This window comes from Saimiri boliviensis, chromosome 2 (genome assembly GCF_048565385.1).
Source record: "Saimiri boliviensis isolate mSaiBol1 chromosome 2, mSaiBol1.pri, whole genome shotgun sequence".
In the NCBI taxonomy this organism is placed as follows: Eukaryota; Metazoa; Chordata; class Mammalia; order Primates; family Cebidae; genus Saimiri; species Saimiri boliviensis.
In genome coordinates, this window is record NC_133450.1 from 234937182 (window position 1) to 234963290 (window position 26109).

Here is a 26109-nt window from a genome sequence, read left to right on the forward strand (position 1 = left end):
AATAAACACACACACCCCTCCCTCCTTTAACATCTTCAGATACTCATTAGGGCTCAAAGAAGCCTTTGAAGGAGGAAGCTTTCTTTGCTCTGTCATCCTTACTTTCTGATTGTTTTATTGGAGCACCTTTGTGACTTGAGTTTGGGGATTTCTCTCTAGAAGATGCTGAGCAAGAAGGAAAAGTGATCAGAACCCAGGTTTCTTCATTGAGGAAAATCCAGGTGGAGTCCACTCAGCTCTCTGTTTGCATACAAAAATCCAGCTCAATGCCATTTTTGTATAAACTTAGACTCATCTCCCCAGCCTTACCACCCAGCTCCCTGCTGCCCCAATAACATGCATACAACACACACGATCAGTGGAGTATCTCATTGCCTCCTTGCCTATAAAACAGTCATCTGACACTTAAAAAAGGATTGACTAAGCCTTTTGCTTCCATCTCTTCACCTTTGTGCTTCTCTCTTGGAACCTTTTTGGCCTTCACTGGGTTCTTACAGAATGAATGGGCGTGGACCACAAAATGTAAAACTGACATTAGCTTTTTAGTAAGGTCTGTGTGAGTGTTTGCAAGCCAAGAAGAGATAGAACCACGGATAATAGAAATGGCTGGGCAACCTAGATTTTGAAAATAACCTTAATTTCTCTGACCGTCACGACAACCATGTGCTTATCTATTTTTTAAAAATGTTGCCAGGTTTACGTATAATGCTTTGTGTATCTTTTTTGTTCTTCCATTCTCTAAATGCTAGTTAAAATTCCTCCATATATTCAGTAATTTCAAGATGCAGAAATAAATCAAGTTGTTGGAACAAATATTTAAACAAAGAATGAAAAGGTAAATATGGGAGAATTTTTAATGGTCTCAGAGTAGGGAAGGGCTTTTTAAGGATGAACTCAAACTGAAATACTGAAAAGGAAAAGTTTGTTAAATTGGATCCACAGAAATTTTAAATTTTAAATTTCTTTCCAGAAGACAATATAAAATAAACAATATGAAAGGAAAGATATTTGTAACATATTTTAGATGAGGCCTGTTTTTTTAAACACAGTGGTTCTCAAATTCTGTAAGCATCATAATCACCTGATGGCCTTACTAAGCCTGAGATTGTGATTTCAAACCCATGCGACTCTGATTCAGCTGATCTGACTCAATGGGGACCTGGTGTTTCTAATAAAGTCCCAGTGAAGGGGATTGTGCTGCTCTTCCAAGCACAGCTGGAGAGCCATGGCCTTAATCTAAGATAATACCATCCTTGCAAACCACTAGAAACTGAGCCAGGAACAAGAACACACCAGTTCCAAAGATACAAATACCAATTCCTTTTAACAAATGATGCTCAACGTCGCCCAAATTAAGTAAATGCAATTAATTAGGTAATGAGAAACAGACACCTTGTTTCAATGGAAGGGATCAAAGAGTTTGATAATACTCCATATTATGCAAGGTCTGGGGAAATAGCACTCATACACCATCATGGAATAGGTGATGGAGAAGTTGGTGGTAATTTTCCAGAGCAACAGTCACTCACTACCAAATTTGAAATGTACCTACCCTTTGATTCTGCAGTTCCATCTATGGGCATTTTCTCTACAGGTAGGCTCAGAAACATAAAATATTTTTGTATAAGGCTATTCATTGAGCAAAAGACTGAAAATACCAAGAAAGTGGTTAATAAATGATAGCTTATCCCTCAGCAGAGTCTTTTGAAGCTGTTATGGCTTCAAAGAGTCTGGCTCTATATATGCTAGTAAGAACAAACCTGTAGATGTCTCCCAGCTTGCTATGTGTCAGTGTATGATGTTTTGACTTTACAGTAGTGGGAATGCTATGTACATTCAGTAGAAACTGAACTTTGATTTTTGATACTTTCCTGGGCTGGTGATATGTAGTGGTATATGGTATGATCCTCTCTCACGATGCTGGGCAGTGGCAGTGAGCCACAGCTCTTAGTTATCCACATGATCACCAAGGGAAACAACTCATACTCTATAGTGGACTGTGTTGCCAGAAGACTTTGTCCAACTGTCGGTTAATGAAAGTGTTCTGAGCACATTTAAGGTAGGCTAGGCTAAGCTATGGTATACAGTAGGTAAGTTGTATTAAATGTATTTTTGATGTGATATTATCAATTTATGAGGGGTTTATTAGGAGATAGCCACCTGGTAAGTTGAGAAGCAACTGTACATGAAACACTGTGAATGTCACACTTGCATGTATCTGTCTACCTCTCTGACTAAATAGCTATCAATTGATACGTCTCTCTTTGACTGTGTACCGTTTTGTTAACACTTGATCACAGTGCTGCTTTCTCACCAATGACCACTCAAATCATTTAGTCACATGCTAAATGTTGCACTACCAACCCCCTTCTTCCCATTCAATTTATGCTTTTGACAAGAGACCATTTCTGGCAATTGAGACAAACATCATGTTGAGTAGGTTGCCATTGTGAGTTAATGTGAAACAATGAGCCAATTAAGTTAACCCCTTGTAGAAATATTCAACTTTATTTTGTTGCATTTCAAACAAAATATTGTTGATTTTCCCATTGGTAACTTTTTGGTGATATTTTTATTCTTACAGTGGCATTCTTTAAGAATATTCAGTTGTATTCTCTGTCCTTTAGGACAATTCCAGATTCCACCGAAGTTGTACCAGTTCCATTATGGAAACAAAGCCTTGTTTGGGGCAGAAGCGTCTTGCCCTGCAATCTTGAGACTGCAGATGGAACCCAGACCTCTTATTGTAGGATTTGTACTCAATAGAAACGTATACTAATTGGAAACTGTGAGTCTTTACCCCAGCATTGAAAGATACGTGAATACCAAATATCATCTTACCTTCTCATTATCTTAAGACTGGCAAAGACCAACAGATGAGACTTCCTACTGTGAATCTAGTCTCCCATGGCCTGGCCCTTCTCTGGTCGGGCTTTTGTCCCTAGTGTTAAGGCTACATTGACATCATGAATTAAATATCCCATGATGTAAGCATAACCCATGTCTTCCTCCAAACATGTGTTTTCTTGACCTGTTGGTATAGTTGTCCAGGGTTCATCTTTTGGTGTGGACCTTATATGAAGCATGTATAGCATTTTTGATGAGTCAGAAAACATGCACGGTTATCCATTATAAGCTGTCTAGCATCATCATTGCATTTTTAAATGAATATTATATAAGTTTCAAAGTTGCTTGGCAGTATTATACGTTAGTCTGAAAGACTTCCTTCTGCAGCATTTTAGAATCCAGCACTTCTTTTTCAGTTGTTACTAATTTGGATTGGTTTGGGTGCCTTCCCAGATTAGCTATGATTATTATACCTAGGTGCAATAAAATGTAATTGAAGATTCTGTCCCCAGATACCTGATGGTGTGAAGCGTTCATCCATAGCCTCCTTGTTTTTACTGAAACCTAGACCGTGTTCCTGGTCCCCTAGGCTATTGTGATTGTTCCTCTTCCACACGTGTTTTGACTTACCTAAACTTGAGTTCAAATGTGGATTCTGTCACTAGCTGTGTAACAATTCTCTGTGACTTTAACCATCCAGAGTCTCAGTTCTCTCATCTATAAATTGGGGCTACTAAGAGCTAAGTCGAAAGGTGCTTTTAAGACGAATCTTGCCTAGAACCTCTGGATTCCAGCTGGATTCAGGCTGTTTGGGTGGTTGATATCTGATGAATGTTTGAGTGGTTCCTCTTTCTCAGTGTCTCAGACTTATTCTGCTCTTTTACAACTTGGCATGAAGCCCATTTTCTTATAGTTGTACTTTTTTCCGGAATGGAATTCTGGCTTTAGCTTCAGCCCTTTCTAGTTTACCAGAGCTCACACTCTCAAAGGAATGTTAAAATGTTCCCTTCTTTTCCTATATATCTTTCTGTTTTCATTGAACCAACTGGGATTCTATTTTTTTTATCTGATTGAATCCACTTTCCTCCTTTTGCCAATGTTTCTTTCCTCTGTTGACTGGACTCATCGCTCCACAGGAGTTCCTGGCTCTAACTGAGTTCGGTGGTTTTGAACATGAAAGAACATGCCTTGGTTGATATTCTTGTTTTTCTAGCCTTGAGCTGTTCATCTGTGTAAAGATCCTAGGCATCCTGGCCTTGACTGGAAGCCTGCCAAAAGCCCCTCCGGTACTAAGGACTATATGAGGTTATGGATCATTGGATTCAAGACACACTGGTAGCTATTCCCTCTTACAGCAGTTTTGTTAACCTGCCTGGTCACCGTAAAGCAGACACAAATAAATTTTCATTGATTAATGGCTCCTAGGTCCTTATTATATGCCCTTGCCCTCTTCTGACCTCCGGGATATTGTTCTTCACTCACCAAAGGTGTTGACCCTTGCTTCATTTTTTCCCTCCTGACCTCATGTTCAGATACCATCCAAGGTAACTCCACTCATCTTCCGTCACTGTTCTTATGCTCCACAGGCACAGGAGGACCTTTTCAGGACAAGACACGCTTACATTTCTAGGGAGACCAGCGGAAGCCTCCCCACTCTGATCATAGCACTTCCTTTTCACCCTCACCAGGAACTTACATTTGATCTTGCCAGTATATTCAGCTATTGCCTTCTCTTTAAAATGTATACATGCCTATGTATCTGTGTTTTAAAATCAGTTTTTAAAAACTTAACAAATCAAAACTGTGTACCATGTAGCTACCAATTTATAAACTTTTCTCTGATTCACAACCAAAGTCTCAGGAAGTGTTTCTGAGCTTGCCCACTCCTCAGTCTACTGCAGCCTTCTTCTACCCTGTGGTGCCATCGAAGCGCCTCCTGCCAGGTTCACCAGTGACTTGCATTGCATGGCATCCAGTGGGCACTCGCCAGTTCTCATTTGATTTCCCTTTTTGGTGCCAGTTCAGGCTGTCAAGCCCTCTCTGTTTCATAGTCTTTGCTTTCCTCGGCTTCCGCAACATAGCTCCTCCGTGGGTTTGCTTCTCCTCCGCCGATCGCTCCTTTTTTTTTTTTAATTTTGTGCAGATCCATGGCTTTTAACAAACATCAGATTCTGGAGTCTCTCGGGGCCATGTCCAAGTCATCCGCTCCTTTCTCTTTGTTCTTGCAAACCATCTTATCCACACACTTGTCTTGCATCGCTGCCTCCGTGCAGGTAGCTCCCAAATGTACATTCAATCCCAGATGCCATAGCTGGCCCTGGACATGTATCCACCTGTCTACCTGATGCGAGCCCCTGACTGTCCCAAAGCCACTTGGAGATCTGCATGCTGAAGATTAATCCCATGATTCCTTCCCTAAAACCTGTCTTTTGTCTAGCATTCTCTCCGCAAATCGTTTCATCCTAGCTATGCAGTTCTGGAAGTTGGAAACCTTGGGAGTTTTTCTGATGCTTCCTTCTCCTCCGTTCTACCTCCTAACCATTTTTTTCCCACCAACCTATCACTAGTTGCTGTTGATGTCACCATAATTGTTTCTGCCTTCCCTGCTCTCAGCTTAGCCCATGCTGCCTTTGTTTTTGACCAAATTGCCCACTTGACAGAGAAGCCAGGGCCCCTTCAGTGGCTGCCCTCTGCCCTCTACAAGCCTCACATGATGTCAGCATGCCTTCTTTTCCAGCCTCACCTCAAATGGCTTTCCTCTGGTGGCGGCCCATGGTGGCACTTTCCTTCTAGTACGTGAAAGGTTCCATGCTGTCTTCCTCCCCGGGGCCTGCCTGAGGCACATGGTGTTGGTCTGGTTTCATTAATCCATCTACAGCACAGAGCCCTGGATATCATCAAGCAGCAGCATTGCCCTGTCAGTGAAATAGACACATGGTCTGCACTAGTGCCCTGTATTTGCAGCCTGGAAGCCCCGTCTGAGATCATACCCAGGCTACAGAAACACATGTCACAGCAGAGTAGAGATGAAGCCAGAGATCTCTGCTTACCTTGTTTTTGTCTGAAGCAAGTTGCTTAGCCTGCCTTTCCCAGTGTGTTCATTGAAAGCAAAATACAGATGCCTGCATGCACTAAACAAATTCTTCTTGTGTACTACTTGTGGGCCAGGCAGTGTTCAAGCATTGGGAGACAGTAATGAATGGAACAGACAAAAAACCCTTAAGGAGCTTTTAATATAGTGGAAGCAAACACAAATTTTTTTTAAAAAGGAAATTACATACTATCTTATAAAGCAAATGTGCACTGGAGAAAATAAAGCAGGAGGATGCCACAGACTACTGGGTTGAGGCTGAGGTTGAAAACTGACATAGGGTGGTCAGGGAAGTTCTCATTGAGCTGGTGATATTTTAACACAGGCCTGTGGGAGGCAAGAGAGTGAGCCCTGTGACTACCTGGGAGAAGAGGGAGCAGCCAGTGCAAAGGTCCTGAGGCGGAAGCATGCCAAGTGAGTCCAGGAGCAAGGAGGCCAGTGTGGCTGGAATTAAGTGAGCTGGGGGATAATGGTGGGAATGAGGGTAAGGTGTGGACCAGAGCCCCTTAGCTGTTACTCTCAGGGAGACAGGGCCAATGCTGGAGGGTTTGGGGCATAGGAATGATGTGTTCTGCAGCCTCAGTGGAGAATTGATTGGAGTGGCTCAGGGCCTGAGGCAAACTGATCACCCCGCAGGCTGCTGCAGTCATCCAGGTAAGAGACTATGGTGCCTGGAAAGCCTGCTCACAATGAGGAAGGTGATTCATGGTGGGGTCTGGAAGAGTTTGGAAGGTATCACTGACAAATGTTGCTGATGGAGTGGACTTGAGATATAAGAGAACGAGAGGAGGTAAGGAGGACTCCAGGGTTCTTGGCCTGGGTCACTGAAGGGATGATGTTGCTGTTGACTGAGACCAAGAAAACTGTAGGGGGGGGCAGTGTTGGGGTGTTATAGGGTGTTTAGACTTGCACACGTTCTATTTGGGAAGTGGGCACGGCACCCACGTGGAGATGCTGAGGCAGGAGAGAGGTATATGAGTTAGCAGTTTTAGGGAGAGGTCCAGGCCATGGGTATGCAGTTGGGGTCCTGGCATATGAATGATATGCCATATCAGATGCCCCCACTGACTGAATGAGTAGAGTAGCAGCAAAGGATGAGTAGCAAAGATAGGGTGTGGCTGTCTCACAGGCAAGCTAGTTGCAGTGATGGTGCCGATCTACCTCTTCTGCTGCCTCCACCCTAGTACAAGCCACCCTCCGCACACATCAGCGTTATTGCTGGAGCCTCCTGACCGGGATCCTGCCTCCTCTCCCAACCCTTGGCCTGCAGGCCCTCAAAGAGGTACTTTTACAATAGAGGTCCCATCCTGTCTCTTCTCTACTCAAAAACCCTCCAGCTGCCTTCTGTTCTTCTTAGAATAAAAGCTGACCTTTTCCCTGTGCTTACAAAGCTCTACACTACCCGCCTGTCCCAGCCCCTTTACTTTGCTGACCTCATCAGCCTTTTTCCCTCAATTCAAGAATTATTCCCGTGTGTCTTGAGCTTGTTGGACAAGCGTCTGTGTTTGTACCTGCTGTTCTCTCTGCCAGAAGAACCCACCACCCACACACAGGTTTCCACAGAGTTCATGCCATTACCTTTCTCAAATTGTTGCTAACATATCAACTTTTCAGGGAGTCCTTTCCTGGCCTCTCATCATCTTTTATCCTCAGTACGTATTTTGAAATGTAATAAAAATATATTAATGTACTTTTGTCAAATGGTTCCACACTGTAGGAAATCCCGCATTTGGAAGACCTTTAAAATTATTTTTAAAATTTGAGTTTCAGGTTCTGAATTGTACTGATTGGAGAGTTAATTTTAAAAACACATTTACATTGCTTTGGGTAATATCATGTAAGGGTGGAATCATTTTTATATGTCCCTTTTCAAAATGCTGTTTCTATAGGATGATTAGCTTTCCAAAGCAGGTACTGTGTCTCTTGCCTTTAAATTACAGAGAAGAAGAAAATATGCCTATTTTTTTGGAAAATATCTGCTATCTGGCCTGCTCCTAAAGACCTATCAAATAGAAAACATTAATAAACTTAGAACAATGCTTTTGTATAAAAGGAAAATGCACACCTTGATATTAGTTCTACAACTCTCATTTTTTGCTACAGAGTAACTAGCGAATCATTGTGTGATGGAAAATATTTTCATGGTTGCTCCACATCTCCATGTAAAGTATTGGAAAGATTCTATTGTATTTTAAAAGTCTGACTTTTATAAATGAAAAATAACATATGCAAGTGCATGCTGTCCCGTAGCTCCCACCTACTTTTGGATTCAAGATCTTTTTTGCAATAATGTAGTGATGGATAATGCAGTAATTCACCTCTTGATCTGTTTCTATCATGTTATCACATATTTTTGTGTAATTTTTTATTTCCATTTATTTACACATACATTTTTTTATTTCCATGTATTTACACATATTTTTATTTCCATATATTTACACATATTTTTGTGTAATTTTTTATTTCCAAGTTGGCATTGCCAACTTTTGAGTGGTTTTAAGTAGAGTTTTTCAAAAAACTTATGTACTTTTTTATGGTTTAATTCTCTTCACTGCTACAACTTTCCTGTGTTGCATCACACACAAAAAATGTATTCCCACAGCAAATAATAAAAATGTATTGAGTGTTTCTGATGCATCTGACATTGGGCTAATGGCATGGATGTGCTGGGGAATGACCCAAAAGTCCCTGCCTTCCTGCCTTCTATATTCAAGTAAAGAGTAGGAGAGAGAGAGAGAAGAAGAAAAACAATGGATATAAGTGCATAAATAAACACCGAAAGAAGAATATATGTACCAAAGTCCCTTATTGTTGAAGGAGAATAATTCTAGCAAATAATAAACGAGCTAAAGTTTGTTGGGAACATTTGTATTTTTGCCCAACTGTTTAGCAAAGCTCTCTCTGTGTAACTTCTGATAGGGTTGGCCCTTCTGTATCTGTGGTTTCTGCATCGGCAGATTTAACCAATTGAAAAAAAAAATGGGAACAAGGATGGTTGTGCTCATACTGAACATGTATAGACTTTTTTCTCAGGTCATTATTTCCTAAATGATGCAGTATAACAGCTATTTACATAGCATTTAAGCTGTCTTAGTTATGATAAGTAACCTAGAAATGATTTAATATATCCAAGAGGATGTGCATAGGTTCCATGCGAGTGCTACTCCATTTTATGTAAGCGACTTGAGCGGCACGAATTTTGGTATTCACAGGTATCCTGGAAACGATCCCCTGCAGATACCAAGGAACAACTGCATTGTTTTTTTTTCACACTGTCAGCAGTTTTTTTCTATATATCTTATCATTAGATTTTGAGAAAAGTGAATTCTAGTTTGTACCATACATTTTAGTGGATTATTGTATATAGTTTACCACAGCAGGAAAATAAATGTTTTTCCAATGGGTTGTGGCATTTTGCCTTTCACTATTAATAGAAAACATCAAAAGAGGATTCTAAGCATTTTTTAAAATCAAACTTAATTAAATTTTGTAACACATTGGATTAAGTATTATGTGTTATTTAACTGCGCTGAAAAATAGAGGTTTGTTTTTATGTTCTCCAGCAGTGCAGACCGTGTGAGTCACCTATGTAATTTTGTATTTGTAGTAACCACATTTTAAAAAGTAAAAAAGACAGGTGAAATTAATTTTAAGTAATATATTTTTAGGCTGGGCGGGGAGGCTCACACTTGTAATCCCAGCACTTTGGGAGGCTTGAGGGAAGTGGATCACTTGAGCCCAGGAGTTTGAGACCAGTCTGGGCAACATGATGAAACCCTGTCTCTACAAAAAAATACAAGAAGTCACCCAGGAGTGGTGGCAAGTTCCTTTAGTCCCAGCCACTGGAGATGCAAGGGTGGGAGGATCACCTGAGCCTAGGAGGTTGAGGCTATAATGAGCCATGATTGAGACACTGCACTCCTGCTTAGCTCACAGTGAGACCTTGTCTCAAAAAAATGTACGTGCATGTATGTGTGTGTGTGTGTAAGCTAATATGTATAAATGTTTTTTTTATTTTTATTTTGTTCTACATTTCATATATTATCCACAGGATCAGCAATGATAACGGCCACCTAGCCTCTCCAGTCTGAAATGGCAAGATGGTCACAGCTGTAGCTGACAGTAAAGCACTGATATGCTCACAAATACATAAGATGATCATTTTAACTTGTAATCAATATTAGAATTTATGAATAAGGTTAGAAATATTTTTTATTCTAAGTTTTCAAAATCCAGGGCAGTACATTTCAGTTCGGCCAACTGCATTTCAAGGGGCCAGTGGCACTGTGTGGACAGCACAGGTCTGCGGGCTGAGCGTTAGATGCCATGGCTAATGATGATGGCTTCACACGGTCAGTAATACAGTATAAACTTAAGGCCAGTATGAAGGTGTGCATTTTAATTGGTCTTCTCAAGATATTTTGTTTTGTTTGTCTTGTCAAATTCGATGAGACCCTTGTTGGTTTTTTTCTTTAAAAAAAAAATTACTTTCAGTTCTGGGCTACATGTGCAGAATGCACAGGTTGTTACATAGGTGTACATGTACCATGGTGGTTTGCTGTACCTAACAACCCGTCATCTAGCTTTTAAGCCCCGAATACATTAAGTATTTGTCTTAATGCTCTCCTTCCCCTTGCCCTACACCCCCTGATCCTCGCTGTTTTTACTATATAGTGTGGATGAATAAGGAGGAGCTGTCTGCCTAGCTAATGCTGCCAATTATGTTCATTATGGGTATTCTCTTTAATTCATGGTTTTGTTATTTCTAAAAATGTTTATGCATACAGTCTTATCTATTTTTATTTTAGTAAAATATATATAACATAAAATTTCCCGTTTAAATCATTTTCAAGCATATAATTAATTAGTGGCAGTAAGTAAATTCACATTATCATGTAATCATCACCACCATCCGTCTTACAAAACCCAAACTCGCGTGCTCATAAAACAACTCTCCTTCTTCCATTCCCTTCGCCCCTGGCAACTCTCATTCTTATTTCTGTCTATGAATCTGACCACTCTGTGTACCTGCTGTAAGTGGAGCCATACAGTCTTTGTCTTTTTGACTGGCTTATTTTACTTAGCATAATGTCCTCAAGGTTCCTCCATGTTGTAGCACCTGTTAGAGTTTCCTTCCCATTTAAGGCTGAATAATACTTCTGTTGTCCTAGCCCATTCTTGCTTTGCTATAAAGAAATGCCTGAGACTTGGTAATTTGTAAGAGGCTTCATTGGCTCATGGTTCTGCAGGTTGTACAGGAACGATAGTGGTGTCTGCTTCTGGGGAGGCCTCAGGAAGCTTACAATCATGGCAGAAGACAAAACAGGAGCAGACACTTCACATCATGAAAGCAAAAGGAATAGAGAGTTGTGGGTGGGGGAGGGAAGGGTAGGGGAAGGAGGAATGACATATACTTTTAAATGGCCAGATATTACAAGAACTTACTCACTATTGCAAAGACAGCACCAAGCCATAAGGGATTTGCTCTCATGATCCAAACACCTCCCACCAGGCCCCACCTCCAGCATTGGGGATTACAATTCAACACGAGTTATAGGCAGGGACAAATATCCAAACTATATCATCTGTCTATGTACACTGCATTTTGTTTATTCATTCATCTTTTCTGTGGAAATTGGGTTTGCTTCCACCTTTGGGCTATTGTGAGTAATGCTGCTGTGTAAACATGGGAACACAAATATCTATCAGAGTCCCTGCTTTCATATCTTTTCCACCCAGAAGTGGAATTGCTGGATCATACAGTAATTCTATGTTTAATTTCTTCCACAGATTTTGTACCATTTTAGATTACCACCAGCAATGCACAAGGGTTTCAATTTTTATCTTTGCTAACACTTTTTATTTTCTGCTTTTTTTAAAAATAGCCATTCTAGTGGGTGTGAAGCAGTACTTCATTGATTTACATTTCCCTAATGACTAATGATGTTGACATCTTTTTATGTGCTTGTTGGCCATTGGTATGTATTCTGTAGAGTAATATCTATTCAAATTCTTTGTCTTTTTTTTTTTTAAAGAAATGGGGTCTTCCTATGGTACCCAGGTTGGACATGAACTCTTGGGCCAAACTATCTTCCTGGCTCAGTCTCTCTGGCAGTTTGGACTATAGGCATGTGTCACTGCACCCAGCTTCTTTGTTCATTTTTTAGTTGGCTTGTTCGTGTTTTTGTCGTTCAGTTTTAAGAGTTTCTTTATATATTCTGTGTACTACATCCTTTTTAAAATATGTTTCTTCCCATTCTATAGGATCTCTTAATTTTCTTGGTAATGCCCTTTGTTGTACAAATTTTTAAAATTTGGATGAAGCTCAATTTACCTATTTACATGGAGTTGCAAGAGGCCCCACATAGATAAAAAAGATCTTGAAAAAGAAGTACAAAGTTGAAGACTTGTATTTCCCAATTTCAAAATTATCTACAAAGTTACAATAAACAAAATTGGGTGGTGCTGGCATATGCATAGACATGTAGAGCAATGGGATGGAATTGAGAGTCTAGAAATAAACTCACATTTATAGTTCATTGATTTTTGACAAGGGGGCTTAGACCATTCAGTGCGGGAAGAATGATCTCTTCAACAAATGTGGTGGGATAGTGGATATCTACATGTAAAATAATGAAGCTGGACACCTACCTCACACCATAGATAAGAATTAACTCAAATGGATCAATGACCTAAATATAAAAACTAAAACCATGAAACTGTTAGGAGAAACATAGGAATAAATCTTCATGACCTTGGATTTGGTAATGGATTCTCAAATGACACCAAAAGAATGAATAACAAAATAATTCATGATTGTTTGAAAGAATCTTTTTTTTACACTTTACCAATTTTGTAAACTTTTAGGTGGCTAACACGAGAAAGTCACGTAACCACATATACGTAGATAACCCAGGGGCTGACAGTGAATGAAATAGCCTGAGCTGCACACAGTAGCGGATCAAAGCCCTTGTAACTGGCATCAAATACTTTCTTTTCCGTACACTCAGAATCGCGTGCTCCAGTTGACTTTATCTCTTGGTATGTATTTCCCTGCAGGGGTTAGCATGCTGCATTGGTCATTGGTCATTGACCAAGACAACAATATTGTTTGTTATTCACATGATTTTCCTTTTTGTTTCCCTTACTCACCTAAAAAAGGAATGAAGCAGAAAATGTCCAAAATGTAGTCAGGCTCTTGGCAGTCTTAAAAATGTCATTAAGCATATTTTATTTGTCTCTTTGGAATTTTTGGTCATCCTGTTTTCCCCAAATGAAATTGTTCTAGACAAATATAAGTGAATCTTATTTGTATACTTAAAGCTGTGGGCTTATTTGCCTCCTGAAAATGAAACCTTAAAAAATAATTTATGCTATCCTCACCATTCCAAGAAGTGCCCCATTTATCTCCACTGACTTCATTCTTGCAGATAGTATGCATCTTGAAATGAGCAGCTGAGACCCTCTGGATGTGTCTCACAAGACCACATGTGCCCCACTGCCAGGGAAGATGTCTTCATAAGACGACAACACAAGATTCCTGGGGAAGCATTTTGCTTTTCTGGATAAAGATGAACTATCGGTGTTTGTCTTGTTTATGATCAAACATTTCCCACTAACAAATCTATCATTTTTAGATTCAGATAAGAAGGTATATAAAGTAAACATTTGTTTAAATCAAGATTCTAAAGGTATATAAAAGTACTCTTTTCTACCTAAAGAATTTACACTTTGTTGATTTACACTTTCTTAATGACCATTATTCACCTTATATTATTAAGAGTTTTAAGGGGCTGTCATGTACCAACTTAAAATACAGGGTTTGTTTAAAGTTAATAACATTTCATGGAAACCAGATCAGTAATTGAGCAGAGACAATCTGTATAAAACTTATAAACATTTTAGCTCAGGCTGTAGATGGAACATTTAGGGCAGACTAGTACACTCAATTATCAACCTTTTTCAAACATTTTCTCTTAAAGATCTGAGTTCTTCCAATCTATAATTTTTCCTCTAGTTTTGACTATTTTTTTGGACAGCATCTCATTATGTCACCCAGGTTGATCTTGAACTCCTGGGTTCAAGCGATCCTCTTGCCTTAGCATCCCAGGTAGCTGAATTAAAGGTGTGTGTCACCATGCCCAGCTCCATGACTGTGTTTTGAAGCAGGATTAATTTAGGGTATAATACAGATAAAGGCTGTGGGTTGGTTTTGCCTGAGATCCTGCTTCTATCTCATTCACATGAATCCAAGTTTCTTCTAAAATATTGTTGAATGGGAAACTTGTGTCACTCAGTAAATCAAACTGCATTTTCCCTGAATCTAGGCGCTATAAGCCTAATCCTGATTTTCACTGCCTACAAGGTCTCATTTTGAATTCTTGACACACATTCTTACATTTTATGCATTTTGGGATGGATGGTTTATTGTCTTTTCTTAATCCTTTCCTTCATCTATCTGTCTGTGTATAAGCTTTTTCGGATTATAAGTGAGAGTTGAGACAATTTAGTTCAACCAAGTTCAAGTAAAGGGAAATTACAGGATTGTGGATCACATCACCCAGCCAGCCTTCCCATTCAGAAGATGGGCTGTCTCCAAACAGAACTGTATGTCTTCAAGAGTACTCATGCTCTAGCTAGCTCTCACAGCCAATGTGATGATTCTTTCATAAATCAAATGAAAAACCAGAGACCAAAAGACATCTGGGGAATGAGCAGATGAAAAAGAAGGATTCAAATGAACAAACAGAGACAGAGATAGCTCAGGTAAGTGAGGAGAACAGCCACAACCAATGACAAGGAGCATTTTCATTGAAATTCAGCACGGTATAACATTTACTAAGATAAGAAAGTACTTCTATGAAAAAGAGAAAATCAGAGTACAAGAAAGGTTATTAAAAATAGAAGATGCTGTAATCCCAGAACTTTGGGAGGCCAAGGTGGGTGGATCACGAGGTCAAGAGATCAAGACCATCCTGGTCAACATGGTGAAACCCTGTCTCTACTAAAAATACAAAAAAATAGCTGGGCATGGTGGCGCATGCCTGTAATGCCAGCTACTCAGGAGGCTGAGGCAGGAGAATTGCCTGAACCCAGGAGGTGGAGGTTGCGGTGAGCCGAGATTGTGCCATTGCACTCCAGCCTGGGTAACAAGAGCGAAACTCCGTCTTAAAAAAAAAAAAAAGAAGATGCTGGAGAAATCAAGAATAGGTACAGTCAATCCATCATCTAATAGAAACCTCAGAAAGAGAAAAGATGTAGGGGTTAGAATGCTGTCATTTTTTAAAATAGAAGAAAATGTCCCAGGCCGTGGGAAAAATTGGATTTTTAATCCCTTCTGTCTCCCTCTAGCCCCCCCAAAACAATTCTGAATATATCCTTGTGAATCTTCATAACTCCAAGTTTAAAGAGAAAACTCTGAACTGTTCTAAAGAGAAAAAGAAAAACACAAATTTCTTACAAAGGAAAGATAATCATACTGCCTTTGGATTTTACATTAACAAGCCTGGATTACAAAACTTAAAAATAAATAACCCCTGAAGAAGAAAGACTTTGAACTTGGGTTGCATTCTGGACTCTATCAAGTCACAGAGAAATTTTAATGCCATCTAAAATAATGTATTAGTATTGTTTATACCAGCACATGAAATGGTTGAAAGGAGACAAATCGAAATATCAAAAGTGGCAACTGAGAGTCAGAGAAAAAAAAGACTCCAGAAAAAAGTTGGATCCAAATGTTACCAACAGAAAATTGTTCTTCAATTAGCAAAGTTTGATAAAGAATATTATCCTTCTCTCTTAGTGGGTCCAGTCCTACCATCTACTCAAATATTTACAGAATCCTATTAATGTTCTTTATTGATAGAGTATGTATGTATGTATGTATTTGAGACAGGGTCTTGCTCTGCTACCCAGGCTGGAGTGTAGTGGTTCGATCATAGCTCACTGCAACCTCACATTCCTGGGCTCAAGAGATCTTCCTGTCCCAGCCTCCTGAGTAGCTAGTATCACAGGTGGACACTGTCACACTTAGCTTATTTATGTACTTTTTGTACGTATGGTGTCTTGTTACATTGCCCAAGCTGGTCTCAAACTCCTGACCTCAACCCATCCTCCTGCCTCAGCCTTGTAAATGCCGGAATTATAGGCATGAGCCACTGTACCTGGCCTATTGGTAGGGTTTAGAAACAGCCTGTAGCAAAGCACAGAACACTTATATTTTAGAACAAACTATAAATAATATAGCTGGAAATCTTAAATACTAGTGCATACTTTATTTTTCTTATAACAAAAATCAGGGTAGTGGAGGAAGGAATGTAATTGTGTTAATTTTGTAGGTAGACCGAAGATAATGTTATTCAAACGATAAGTGCCTTATTTAAAATTACAACAGTGGACATCAGAAGATGATGACTGAATTCTCATTCTTTTAAATAGTTGTTATTTCTGAAAAGAGAGACTGGAGGGGTCCTAAATGAAGGGGCCTGACTGTACATTAAAAAGCATTTTATAATCTCCTTATTTTGTTTTAACCGAATACATGCATTGTGTCCATTTTTTGGGTTTTAAAGTGTACTTTTGTAAAGATTTATTAAAATGTAATCGGTCAGGCTTTCTCCTGCTCTCTTTGTGAGCTTGACTCAGCTCACGCTTCGGTTTCGTCTGGGCAGTTTTAATTTGAGCTTCTGAACTAACAGGTGCCCTCTCTTCTCTGTTTCCTCCCTTCCTTGAAGATGGACCTGCCGAGTGTATCCTAGACCCCACTGACTTCTGCTTCCTTCCAGATTTGCTCCATCAGTTATCCATCACCAGAACTACACAGAATCTTTTGCGTCGCTCTAACCCTGCATTACCTTATACCACTCATTCTTTCTCCTTTTCCTAATCTCCGCGTTTATTTAAAGAGAAGTCTACATTTCCTGGCTTTCTAGCCATCTCTTCCTTTTCCATCACTCCCAGACCTATATTGCAACATAACTTCTACTCCCTTCACAGCCCCCCAATATGTCACTTAACTAAAATTTTGTCAGTCTTGATTTAACTCCTGCTTTGTGAAACAAAGATATACTTTATTTCTATCATACTTGATCTCTCAACACTACTATTCCTCTAACTGGGATCTGAAAATGTATCCTATTGGATTTTTTAGTTTTCAAATATTTTTTAAATTTGAAATTCATTTTCATGGTAATTTTCAGTGAGTAAGTTAGAATAATCTAGATAATGGCCATGTAACAACACAGTATTAACATCTGCGTAACCACCACCCACATCAAGATATGTGGCATTTCCAACACCCAGCAGGCCACTGTTGGGTTCAAAGATGTTGTTGCATGTATCATTCTTTGTATTACTTCCCCTTCCCCTCCCTCTTCCCCTTCCCCTCCCTCTTCCCCTTCCCCTCCATCTTCCCCTTCCCCTCCCTCTTCCCCTGCCCCTTCCCCTTCCCCAGCAAAGTCTCACTCTGTTGCAGAGGCTGGAGGGCAGTGGCGCGATCTCTGTTCCTGGGTTCAGGCAATTCTCGTGCCTCAGTCACCCAAATAACCAGGATTACAGGCACACAACCACCACACCTGGGTAATTTTTTTGTATTTTTATTAGAGACAGGTTTCGCCATGTTGTCCAGGCTGATCTCGAACTCCTAGTCTCAAGAGATCCACTTCATCCTCCCAAAGTGTTGGGATTACAGGCATGAACCACTGTGCCCAGCCTGTATTGTTTTTTCTTAATGTATTAATATGTTCATTTAGCATTTAGGGTACTGTTATTCATGCTATGAATATTTCAGGGTTTGTTCATCTTCTGTGAATATATGGGATGTTTCAAGTATTTGCCTGGTAGGAATAAAGCTGAAGCCTCTTACCTTTAACATGTCATTTCTCATACAAGGATCTATGACCTGATGCTCTATATCGGTGAATCATTCTCAGAATCAGTGGACAATGGATTATATGCAGTGGATTACTGGCCCTCCCAATGTCTATTTATAAATAAAAACTCCACTGAGACATAATTCCCCCTATTAAATTGTACACTTCAGCAAGTACCTTCACAGGGTTCTACAGTACAGCCATTACCACTGTTTTAGAATATTTCATTGCCCCCAAAGAAACCTTGTACCTATTTTCAGTTACTTCTTGTTTTCCCCCTAGTACCTACCCCGTCCCACCCCTAAGCAACCACAAATGCCCTTTCTGTATATTTGCAATTCTGAATGTTTCATATAATGGAACCATACAGTATGTGGTCTTTTGTTAGCAGCTTCTTTTACTACCATATATTTGCAGGATTCATTCATGTTGTAGTATGTACCAGTTTCATTTTATTGATGAATAATATTTCATCAAATGGATAGATCACATTTTACTTATCCATTCATTAATTGCAAACATTTGTGCTGTTTCTACTTTTTGGCTATTATACATAATATTGCTGTGAATATCTTTGTATGTCTTTTGTGTGGCTAAGTGTTTTTATTTCTCATGGGCATATACAAAGGAGGGGAATTGCTGGGTCATATGATAGATTGGGCATGTGGTATTCTTATTCCATTCTACGTGCTCTCTCCCTGGAGAATTTTTCAAGTGATTTTCTACAGTTTGGGTGTTTGTTAGTGAGCTGAAGATCAGTATGGAGCTATTGCCCCAGACCTATCTCATAAATGCACATTGAATTTTATACCGCTTCAACTGTCTGACTCCTTGTTCATCTTTCGGATTCTTGCTTCCACGCCACCTCCTTAGTGAAATTGTTCCTGATATCTCAGGTTCCATTACGTTCCTTTAGACCTCTCTTTTGCAGCACTTGCTGGGATATAATTTATTAAATATTTGTGAAGTTATCTTTTGGATTGATGTCTGCTTTACTTGGTTCTGAGTTCCATGAGAATAGAGATTCTTCCTTAAGTCTGTCCTCTGCACAGTTGTTTCCTGGCCCCTCGGCCAGAGCCTGGTTTAGTGGAAGCTCAGTGGCTATTTCTCTGGGTAATTGAATAATTGTAGCCATGAATACTTTATTTTATCTTTAGCATTTGCTTCCTATGTGTTGGCTGCGAGTTTAGTAATGGAAACACCTTAGTGTAGCTATGTTAAGTAAACAAGACCACATATTCAGCAACTCATAGAGTATGTGTGCTGCGAACCAAGAGCTCTTTGACATATATTGGGATGTAGAACTTGTTAAGACATGTTATCTTCTAGCTAGATGCTTATGCTCTAGTCTGGAGCTAAATAACCATAATACAAGGCAACGCAGAGTTAGGAAACTCTCTTCTGAGCAAAAAGAGAGTTTCCTTTTGAGGATGTAGAAAGAAACCTAAGAGTAGATTCCATTGGCCATTTTCTATGGTTTAAATGTGTCCCCTAAAAGTGCATGTGTTAGAAATGTTATCCTCAAATGTCTATGTTCATGGCATTTGGAAGTGGGGCCTTTGCGGAGGTAATTAGGAATAGATGAAGCCATGAAGGGCCTGGGCAATGCCTGTCATGGCATCAGTGGCTTTATAAGACAAGGAGAGAGACCCTAGCTGACATGCTTCTTCTCTCTCGTGACGCCATGCTCTCCTCCATGTAATGACACAGCAAAAGGCTCTCACCAGATCCAGCTTCTTCATACTGGACTTCCCTGGGCCCTAAGCCCAGGGAAGACACAAAGTGAGCCCGAGAGGCAGCACTCCAGAACTGTAAGAAATAGATTTCTTCTACAATTATTCCATCTGTGGCATTCTAATAGAGGAACAGAAAACAAACTAAGACACCATTGAGTTTTTTTTTAATGTAGAACAATTTTTCACAATGGTTCAGCCTCAGATTAATCATAATTATCTCATAAGCATTTGATAGACTTCATCAAACTCCTAAGCAGGCTCCCCTGCCTTCTTTTGTTGTTAATGAACTTCCTAACAGTCTTTTATATTCTCTGTTAGCATTGATGTTTCCTTAGTTTCTTGGAGGGTTTGGGCTTCCAGAATGCATGCAAGAACAGCCGTGTATTGAATTGAGCAGATTTGTAGGCAGACATACAAGGCAAAATGGGAAGGTGGGATGCCTCAGTCCGGGGCTTTGGCCGGATGTTCTGTCTGCCAGGAGAACATATTTACCGCACAGACGCACTTCCTTCCATTGATAGTTAAGTTTAGTCCTTTCACTGGACTCTAAAACTGATTTTGTTCAGTAAAGCTTTTTATTATTTTTCCAGTTACCCTAAAACTAGAAAAGCGAAGAGTCAGCACAGTATCTGCTTGCAGAAAAGAATGAATTGCATGCTTCACGTTGCCATGCTACTTATCAACTTCAGTTTTAAAAATTTATCCAAATTTGTATAATTCTCTATTTTATTTTGGTGTTACATGTCTTTCCTTACCAAAGAAGGTACAGAATGAAAAATGTTTGATAGAAGGCACATCTACACATCCCTTAGACTAGTGGTGAATTTGTGATAGAGTTGCCGCATTCTTCTCATTTCAATGACCCTTAATGAGTCGTTTATGCTACTATCCTGGTAATATCCAATTCCTTATGTTTCTTAAAAATAAAGCTTATAAAATCATCTTAATTTTGATGAATGAAATGACTATCCAAGCTATTATTTAACTCTTCCTGCTTAATGGAGACAATCTATACCATCATCTAAGTAATGGCCAAGGCACAGTGACAGCTGTGTCTACGGACTGCCTGTGGGATGGGCATTGACATCCACAGTGCTTTGGTTGTATCCCGGCCTTCCCTCTTAGCGGCTGTGTAACATCAGAGCCGCACCTTTCCCAATCTCTTGTTTCCAGTTTCCTCATTGCACAACAGAGCTAGTGGCACCAGCTTCTGCAGAGTAGTGAGGATTTCGTGAGTTAATATAAATACTGAATAAATACTAAGAACATCCTTTCTCCTCAATCATCTCCCTCTTCCAGTATTTGTTCGCACACACGCACACACACACACACACGGATGACCAGTATATTGGGTACTCAGTACTTCAGGAAAAACAGCAAAGATATGCTGCTGCTGCTGCTGCTGCTGCTGCTGCTGATGGTGATGTGTGTGCACCCTATGTGTGTGTGTTTTGGAGGGGGGGTTAATTTCCCTTCTCATTGCCTTTCCTTGGTGCTGCCTTTCGGGCTCACCTTGTATCTTCCCTGGGCTTAGGGCCTATGTGGGAGCAAATAATGCTAACTGTCGTGGTCCAATAAGGAGAAAGAGATGGGCTCCCTTGAGGCCCCCAGTAGATTGTCCTTTTGAAAACTGCAGATTGACCAAAGTTATTGGATTTAGAATTGTAGCCATTTTAAATGTTATCACCTCCCATTTTTAAGCTATCAAAAGAGGGTAGAGACATCCTTATTAATGTTTTTATATTTTAATTATTAATTCTCTCGAACATCTGGTTCCCTTGCTAGGTGCGTCCTGGCTGATCGTTGGAGCTCTCCAGCAACATGCCTGAGCAGAGCAATGATTACCGGGTGGCCGTGTTTGGGGCCGGCGGTGTTGGCAAGAGCTCCCTGGTGTTAAGGTTTGTGAAAGGCACGTTCCGGGAGAGCTACATCCCGACGGTGGAAGACACCTACCGGCAAGTGATAAGCTGCGACAAGAGCATATGCACGTTGCAGATCACCGACACCACGGGGAGCCACCAGTTCCCCGCCATGCAGCGGTTGTCCATCTCCAAAGGGCACGCCTTCATCCTGGTGTACTCCATCACCAGCCGGCAGTCCTTGGAGGAGCTCAAGCCCATCTACGAACAAATCTGCGAGATCAAAGGGGACGTGGAGAGCATCCCCATCATGCTGGTGGGGAACAAGTGTGACGAGAGCCCCAGCCGCGAGGTGCAGAGCAGCGAGGCGGAGGCCTTGGCCCGCACGTGGAAGTGTGCCTTCATGGAGACCTCAGCCAAGCTCAACCACAACGTGAAGGAGCTTTTCCAGGAGCTGCTCAACCTGGAGAAGCGCAGGACCGTGAGTCTCCAGATCGACGGGAAAAAGAGCAAGCAGCAGAAACGGAAAGAGAAGCTCAAAGGCAAGTGCGTGATCATGTGAAGGTCCTTCCTTTGGGAGGAGCAGCTGTGTGTCCCCGGCACCTCACTCCCCCCAGTGACACCCACCGTCGTCAGGGTAGCATGTACAATGCCCACGTGTTAAACATTGCATTTAATCGAGATGCGCCCTAGTGTCCTTAAGAGGGCGTTCCACACCACCAACAATAAGCCACCCCCCTCTGGAGTCACAGAATCTGCCAGGCGGTTCAAGTGAACACCAACGCGCTCAGCATCCCCGGGACTGAGAGGCGCCAATAATTTCTGAAGCTGGTGATCAACACCTGAAGATGGGAGGACGAGTACCCACGAAGCAACATGTGCCAAGAGGACTAAATGCCGTCTCCATGCATGTGACAGCGTGTCGACCCAGAGCTACCTGCACCAACCCCAGACTGAAGCCAATCACATCTTTGGGGGAGGGGAGGGGCAGGAAGCAGTGAGAAGATCAGATGGTTCAAAGTGGACCACAGTTGGTCCATTTTACAGCTTTTTTTAAAAGAGGATTTAAAAATTCAGCTTCTCCCCCAAAGGGTATTCATTCTTAATTCCCACCTGGCCTGTTAGAAGCCTTGCTACCCTGAGGGGATGTGTTCACCTCATGTAGACGTAGTTGGGAAGTATCATTTTAACCTATTAGAGTATTTATCTTCATGTACAGGGATAAGTTCACCAATAGCGTGCTTCTCTGTCAGAAGTTCTTTAGTTTTTGAGTGAGGATATCGTGACAGTATTAAAACATCGCAATAATGTTCCTGTGTGTTACACATCGAGGGTTTTAGAAATGTGATTTTCTTCTTTTGACCTGTGAGGACTATAACTTCTTTCGGTCCTCAGATTTTAAATACAAGCAAATAAAGTTGCTATTTTTGGACATTTTTTTTTTCCTCCAAGGTGGTTTTCTTCTCTTAAATAACTCGATCTCTACTCAGCTGGGTAGCAGGCAGCAAAGGCCATCAGACAACCAGAAGCACATTCATTTTTGTAGCTGTCACAAACGTGTATCGGACACACTTTGCACCTTAATGAAATACTTTGAAACAGAAGTTAGTCACTGTGTTTTTGATGATCTCTCTGTATTGGAAATATATTCCTGGAAAATGCATTTAAATAATAGTAAATTCTCTTGCATGTTCCATTATACATGACTTCTAAGAACTGTTCGATGCAGTATTCACTCTAGAGACAATTATCTTCTTCTCCTAATGATTTTGCGTGCATCTTTAATCTTTCAAGCCAAATTATAGCCATTGTGGGTTTCCTGTGCGTTAGCTTGGGGATAGGATGGTGGCTGGAGACAGGCAGGCTGCTCTGTGCTGGCCAGAGCCCACTCAGCTTAACTGTTCTGCCATCACAGAGCCTGGTTGGACTTGGCTTCCTGAAAACTCCCACTGATAGTGCCTGCTAGATCTCCTGTTTGTTTCAGTTGGCAGAACATGTACTGGCCCCAACTATGTATCATCCTCTCAGCAATCTTCCTGTCACCCGCCTGGCGGGCAGAAGAAGCTGTAGTTGCAAGTCGCACGTGGGCCTGCCTGGGGGTGGCAGGGGGGCTGCCTGGCTGTTGGGTGGCAGTGCCGGCACAGTCAGGGTTTAAGTTGGGGATATTTGACTGTGCCACCTCCTGCAACTGCTCTTTCTCCTGTCCCTCCTGTGCAGGGCTTGCAGCAGCAGCAGCAGCAGTGTGGCCATCTCCATTCCCTCAAAGCACACTTGCTCTCTCAACATGTCCTAGATTTCTTTAGTCTTTTCTGGTTCAGTTCCCTTGTCCTGATCTCATCCTCTCTGGTCTCCCAGTAACTCACCCTTGGGATGTGTTTAGTGCGTGGGAGGTGCCTTTGAGAACTGCTTGACTCCATGATCTCCTAGAACAAAACTGCCCTGACTTTACAGGGAGAATATTCATGCTGAGCTGAGAAAGCAAAGAAGTGGCCTGGGAGCCGGCTGAGGGTGCAGAGCATTTGGGCCAGTCCTGAGGCCCCCTTCAAATTCTTCAAGCAGGCTTGTTCTGTTCTAGAAGGCTGTTGCAGCATTCGCAATGATATCTTTAGTTGGCGGATTTTCTGGAACATTTGTTTTTCAGCTTGTCCCGACAACTATTTCTGTTTCTATTCTGAGAGAGAGATGATTGCGTTTTAATTTGGGTATAGGTTAAATGGAAGAAGAAACAGAAGTTCATGGCCAAAATGGGGTGTATCGATTTTGAGTGGGTTCTTTGCTAGGAGTAGAATGTGATCTTCGCCACTGACTGTAGTGTTAATAAGGCTTTTAATGTGAAATATTCTTGCAGACCGTCCCATTTCTACTGATTGTAAGTCAGAATTTCTTTTATCCCTTTCAAACCTGTTTCTACATGTTTAAGTGTTTAGGGCTTCATCAGCATGAGAAGCTTGTGATTACTGAAAATCTGATCTCATTCAGGACTTGTTTTTTTTTTTTTTTCCTTCATATTTTGCCTGTAGATTTTTGGCTAGGAAGGCTATTAAAGCCTCAATGATGGGTCTTCATTTTGAGATCATTTTCTATGAACTGAACTGAGGATATCGATGGTTACCCCAAAATCGTCTTTTAGGAGCTCCCCAATTGACTCAGGGTTTGAGGATTTAGTATCATGGAATCAGCTTTTTTTAATCCATTTGTATGTTTCCATTTCCAAATACGTAGCTGTGGTTCTTGAAAACATGGCCTACATTGCAAATGGGCACAGCAGTTTTTGACCCAGCCAGAGTAAGTTATAAAATTAAATATTGCTTTGAAGATGGCGTTCTGGGCATGGGCATGGGGCTCCATGACTTCCCTTCCGTCCCCATGAGTCCCTCCTCCATCCAGCGACAAGCCATGGGCATGCATACAATGCAGCAAGACCAACACAAGAGCAATATTGAATTGTTCATTCTATCTAAAATTACATGTATATATTTACCTTCCTGCATTTTTGTAGTATAAAGTCATAAATTGTACATATCTGGAAGCTAGTATATTTGTTTCACTGTTTGTAACATTTAAGAAATCCTCATTCTTTGTAGAACAAAAATGTATTAAATATTTTAAAAATTGCTCTGTGATACTTAATTTTTTTCCCCAGAATTTGTAATGTGTTGCTTCTACATAAGTTCTCTGGAAATATCTACAACTAATGGGACACATCTGAATCCCTGAAGACACGTCCTGGAATTCAGTACCCCACAAGGACAGTATGTATACAAAGTATTTGCAGAGCATGACTTTTATATGTGTGGGATATCCATGTGTATATTTATATTTAAAGTGTATTTATTGTTACAAGTCTATTCTCTATTATATTTTATTTACTCTGCGGTTATAAAAATCACCCTTGCATACAAGTTTCTAGTTGCCAGTGATGTTCTGGAAATAATGGGACACATTACAATAAAGCTACAGTTATGACGCCTTGGCTGGAAGGTGGTGCTATTTCTTAAGCGGTTAGCTGGTCTAGAATGGCCTTGACTTGGTGACCCCTCAGCTGCTGTTGTGTGCTTATGGCCATGACAGGAGGATATCAGGCTCTGTGTAGATCTAGCATGGGCAACAGTCCCGCACTCTGGGGTATCCTGTGAAACTTTTCCCACTGCTCCCTGTCATTGGGTGGAAATGAAGCAGATTTTCCAGACAGGGTAAAGTGAGAGGGCCCTACTTGTCTCAAAATAGAAGAGGTAAACACAAACTCTCTTCTCTTTTTTTTTAGTCCTGCCTCCCCCAACAGCCCCAGGCTATGAAATTATAAACCAAAATTAAAATTCTAAGCCCCCCCAACTGACTGATGGATACTCCCCTTGGCCAAGGGCATTCCAAAGTTAACCTGAAAAACGAGTTAGGGTCATGACGGGAAGTGGGGTCAGAGCTACCTCATTATACCCTCATCTTCTTGGAATTCAGGCACAACTGACCAGCATTAACATTAAAATGTCTAAAGATTGATAGACCACTTAGATCTGATAAGAGGCATTTCCTTCTATTGATTCTTTCTACATAAGAAGAAGCTTGGTTTCCATAACCCTTTATCTTAATCTAAACATTCCCTTCTACTGATTCCAGTCTTTAAACAATAATCTAACTCCTTCAACCAACTGCCAATTAGAAAATTCTTGAATCCACCTGTAACCTGGAAGCCCCCACTTTGAGGGGGC

General features: G+C 40.8%; 1 protein-coding gene across 2 annotated transcripts in view; it reads left to right on the forward strand.

Annotated features, from left to right (window-relative positions):
• The window catches only part of DIRAS2 (DIRAS family GTPase 2), a 29523-nt gene extending 4150 nt beyond the window's left edge, over window positions 1-25373 (forward strand). For both annotated transcript variants that reach the window (XM_039475114.2, XM_074395537.1), the window contains exon 2: window positions 21330-25373. In XM_039475114.2, the coding sequence (XP_039331048.1) occupies window positions 21366-21965 (600 nt within the window). In that variant the 5' untranslated portion in view covers window positions 21330-21365 and the 3' untranslated portion in view covers window positions 21966-25373. The remainder of the gene's footprint in view (window positions 1-21329) is intronic.
• The last annotated feature ends 736 nt before the right edge of the window (window positions 25374-26109 follow it).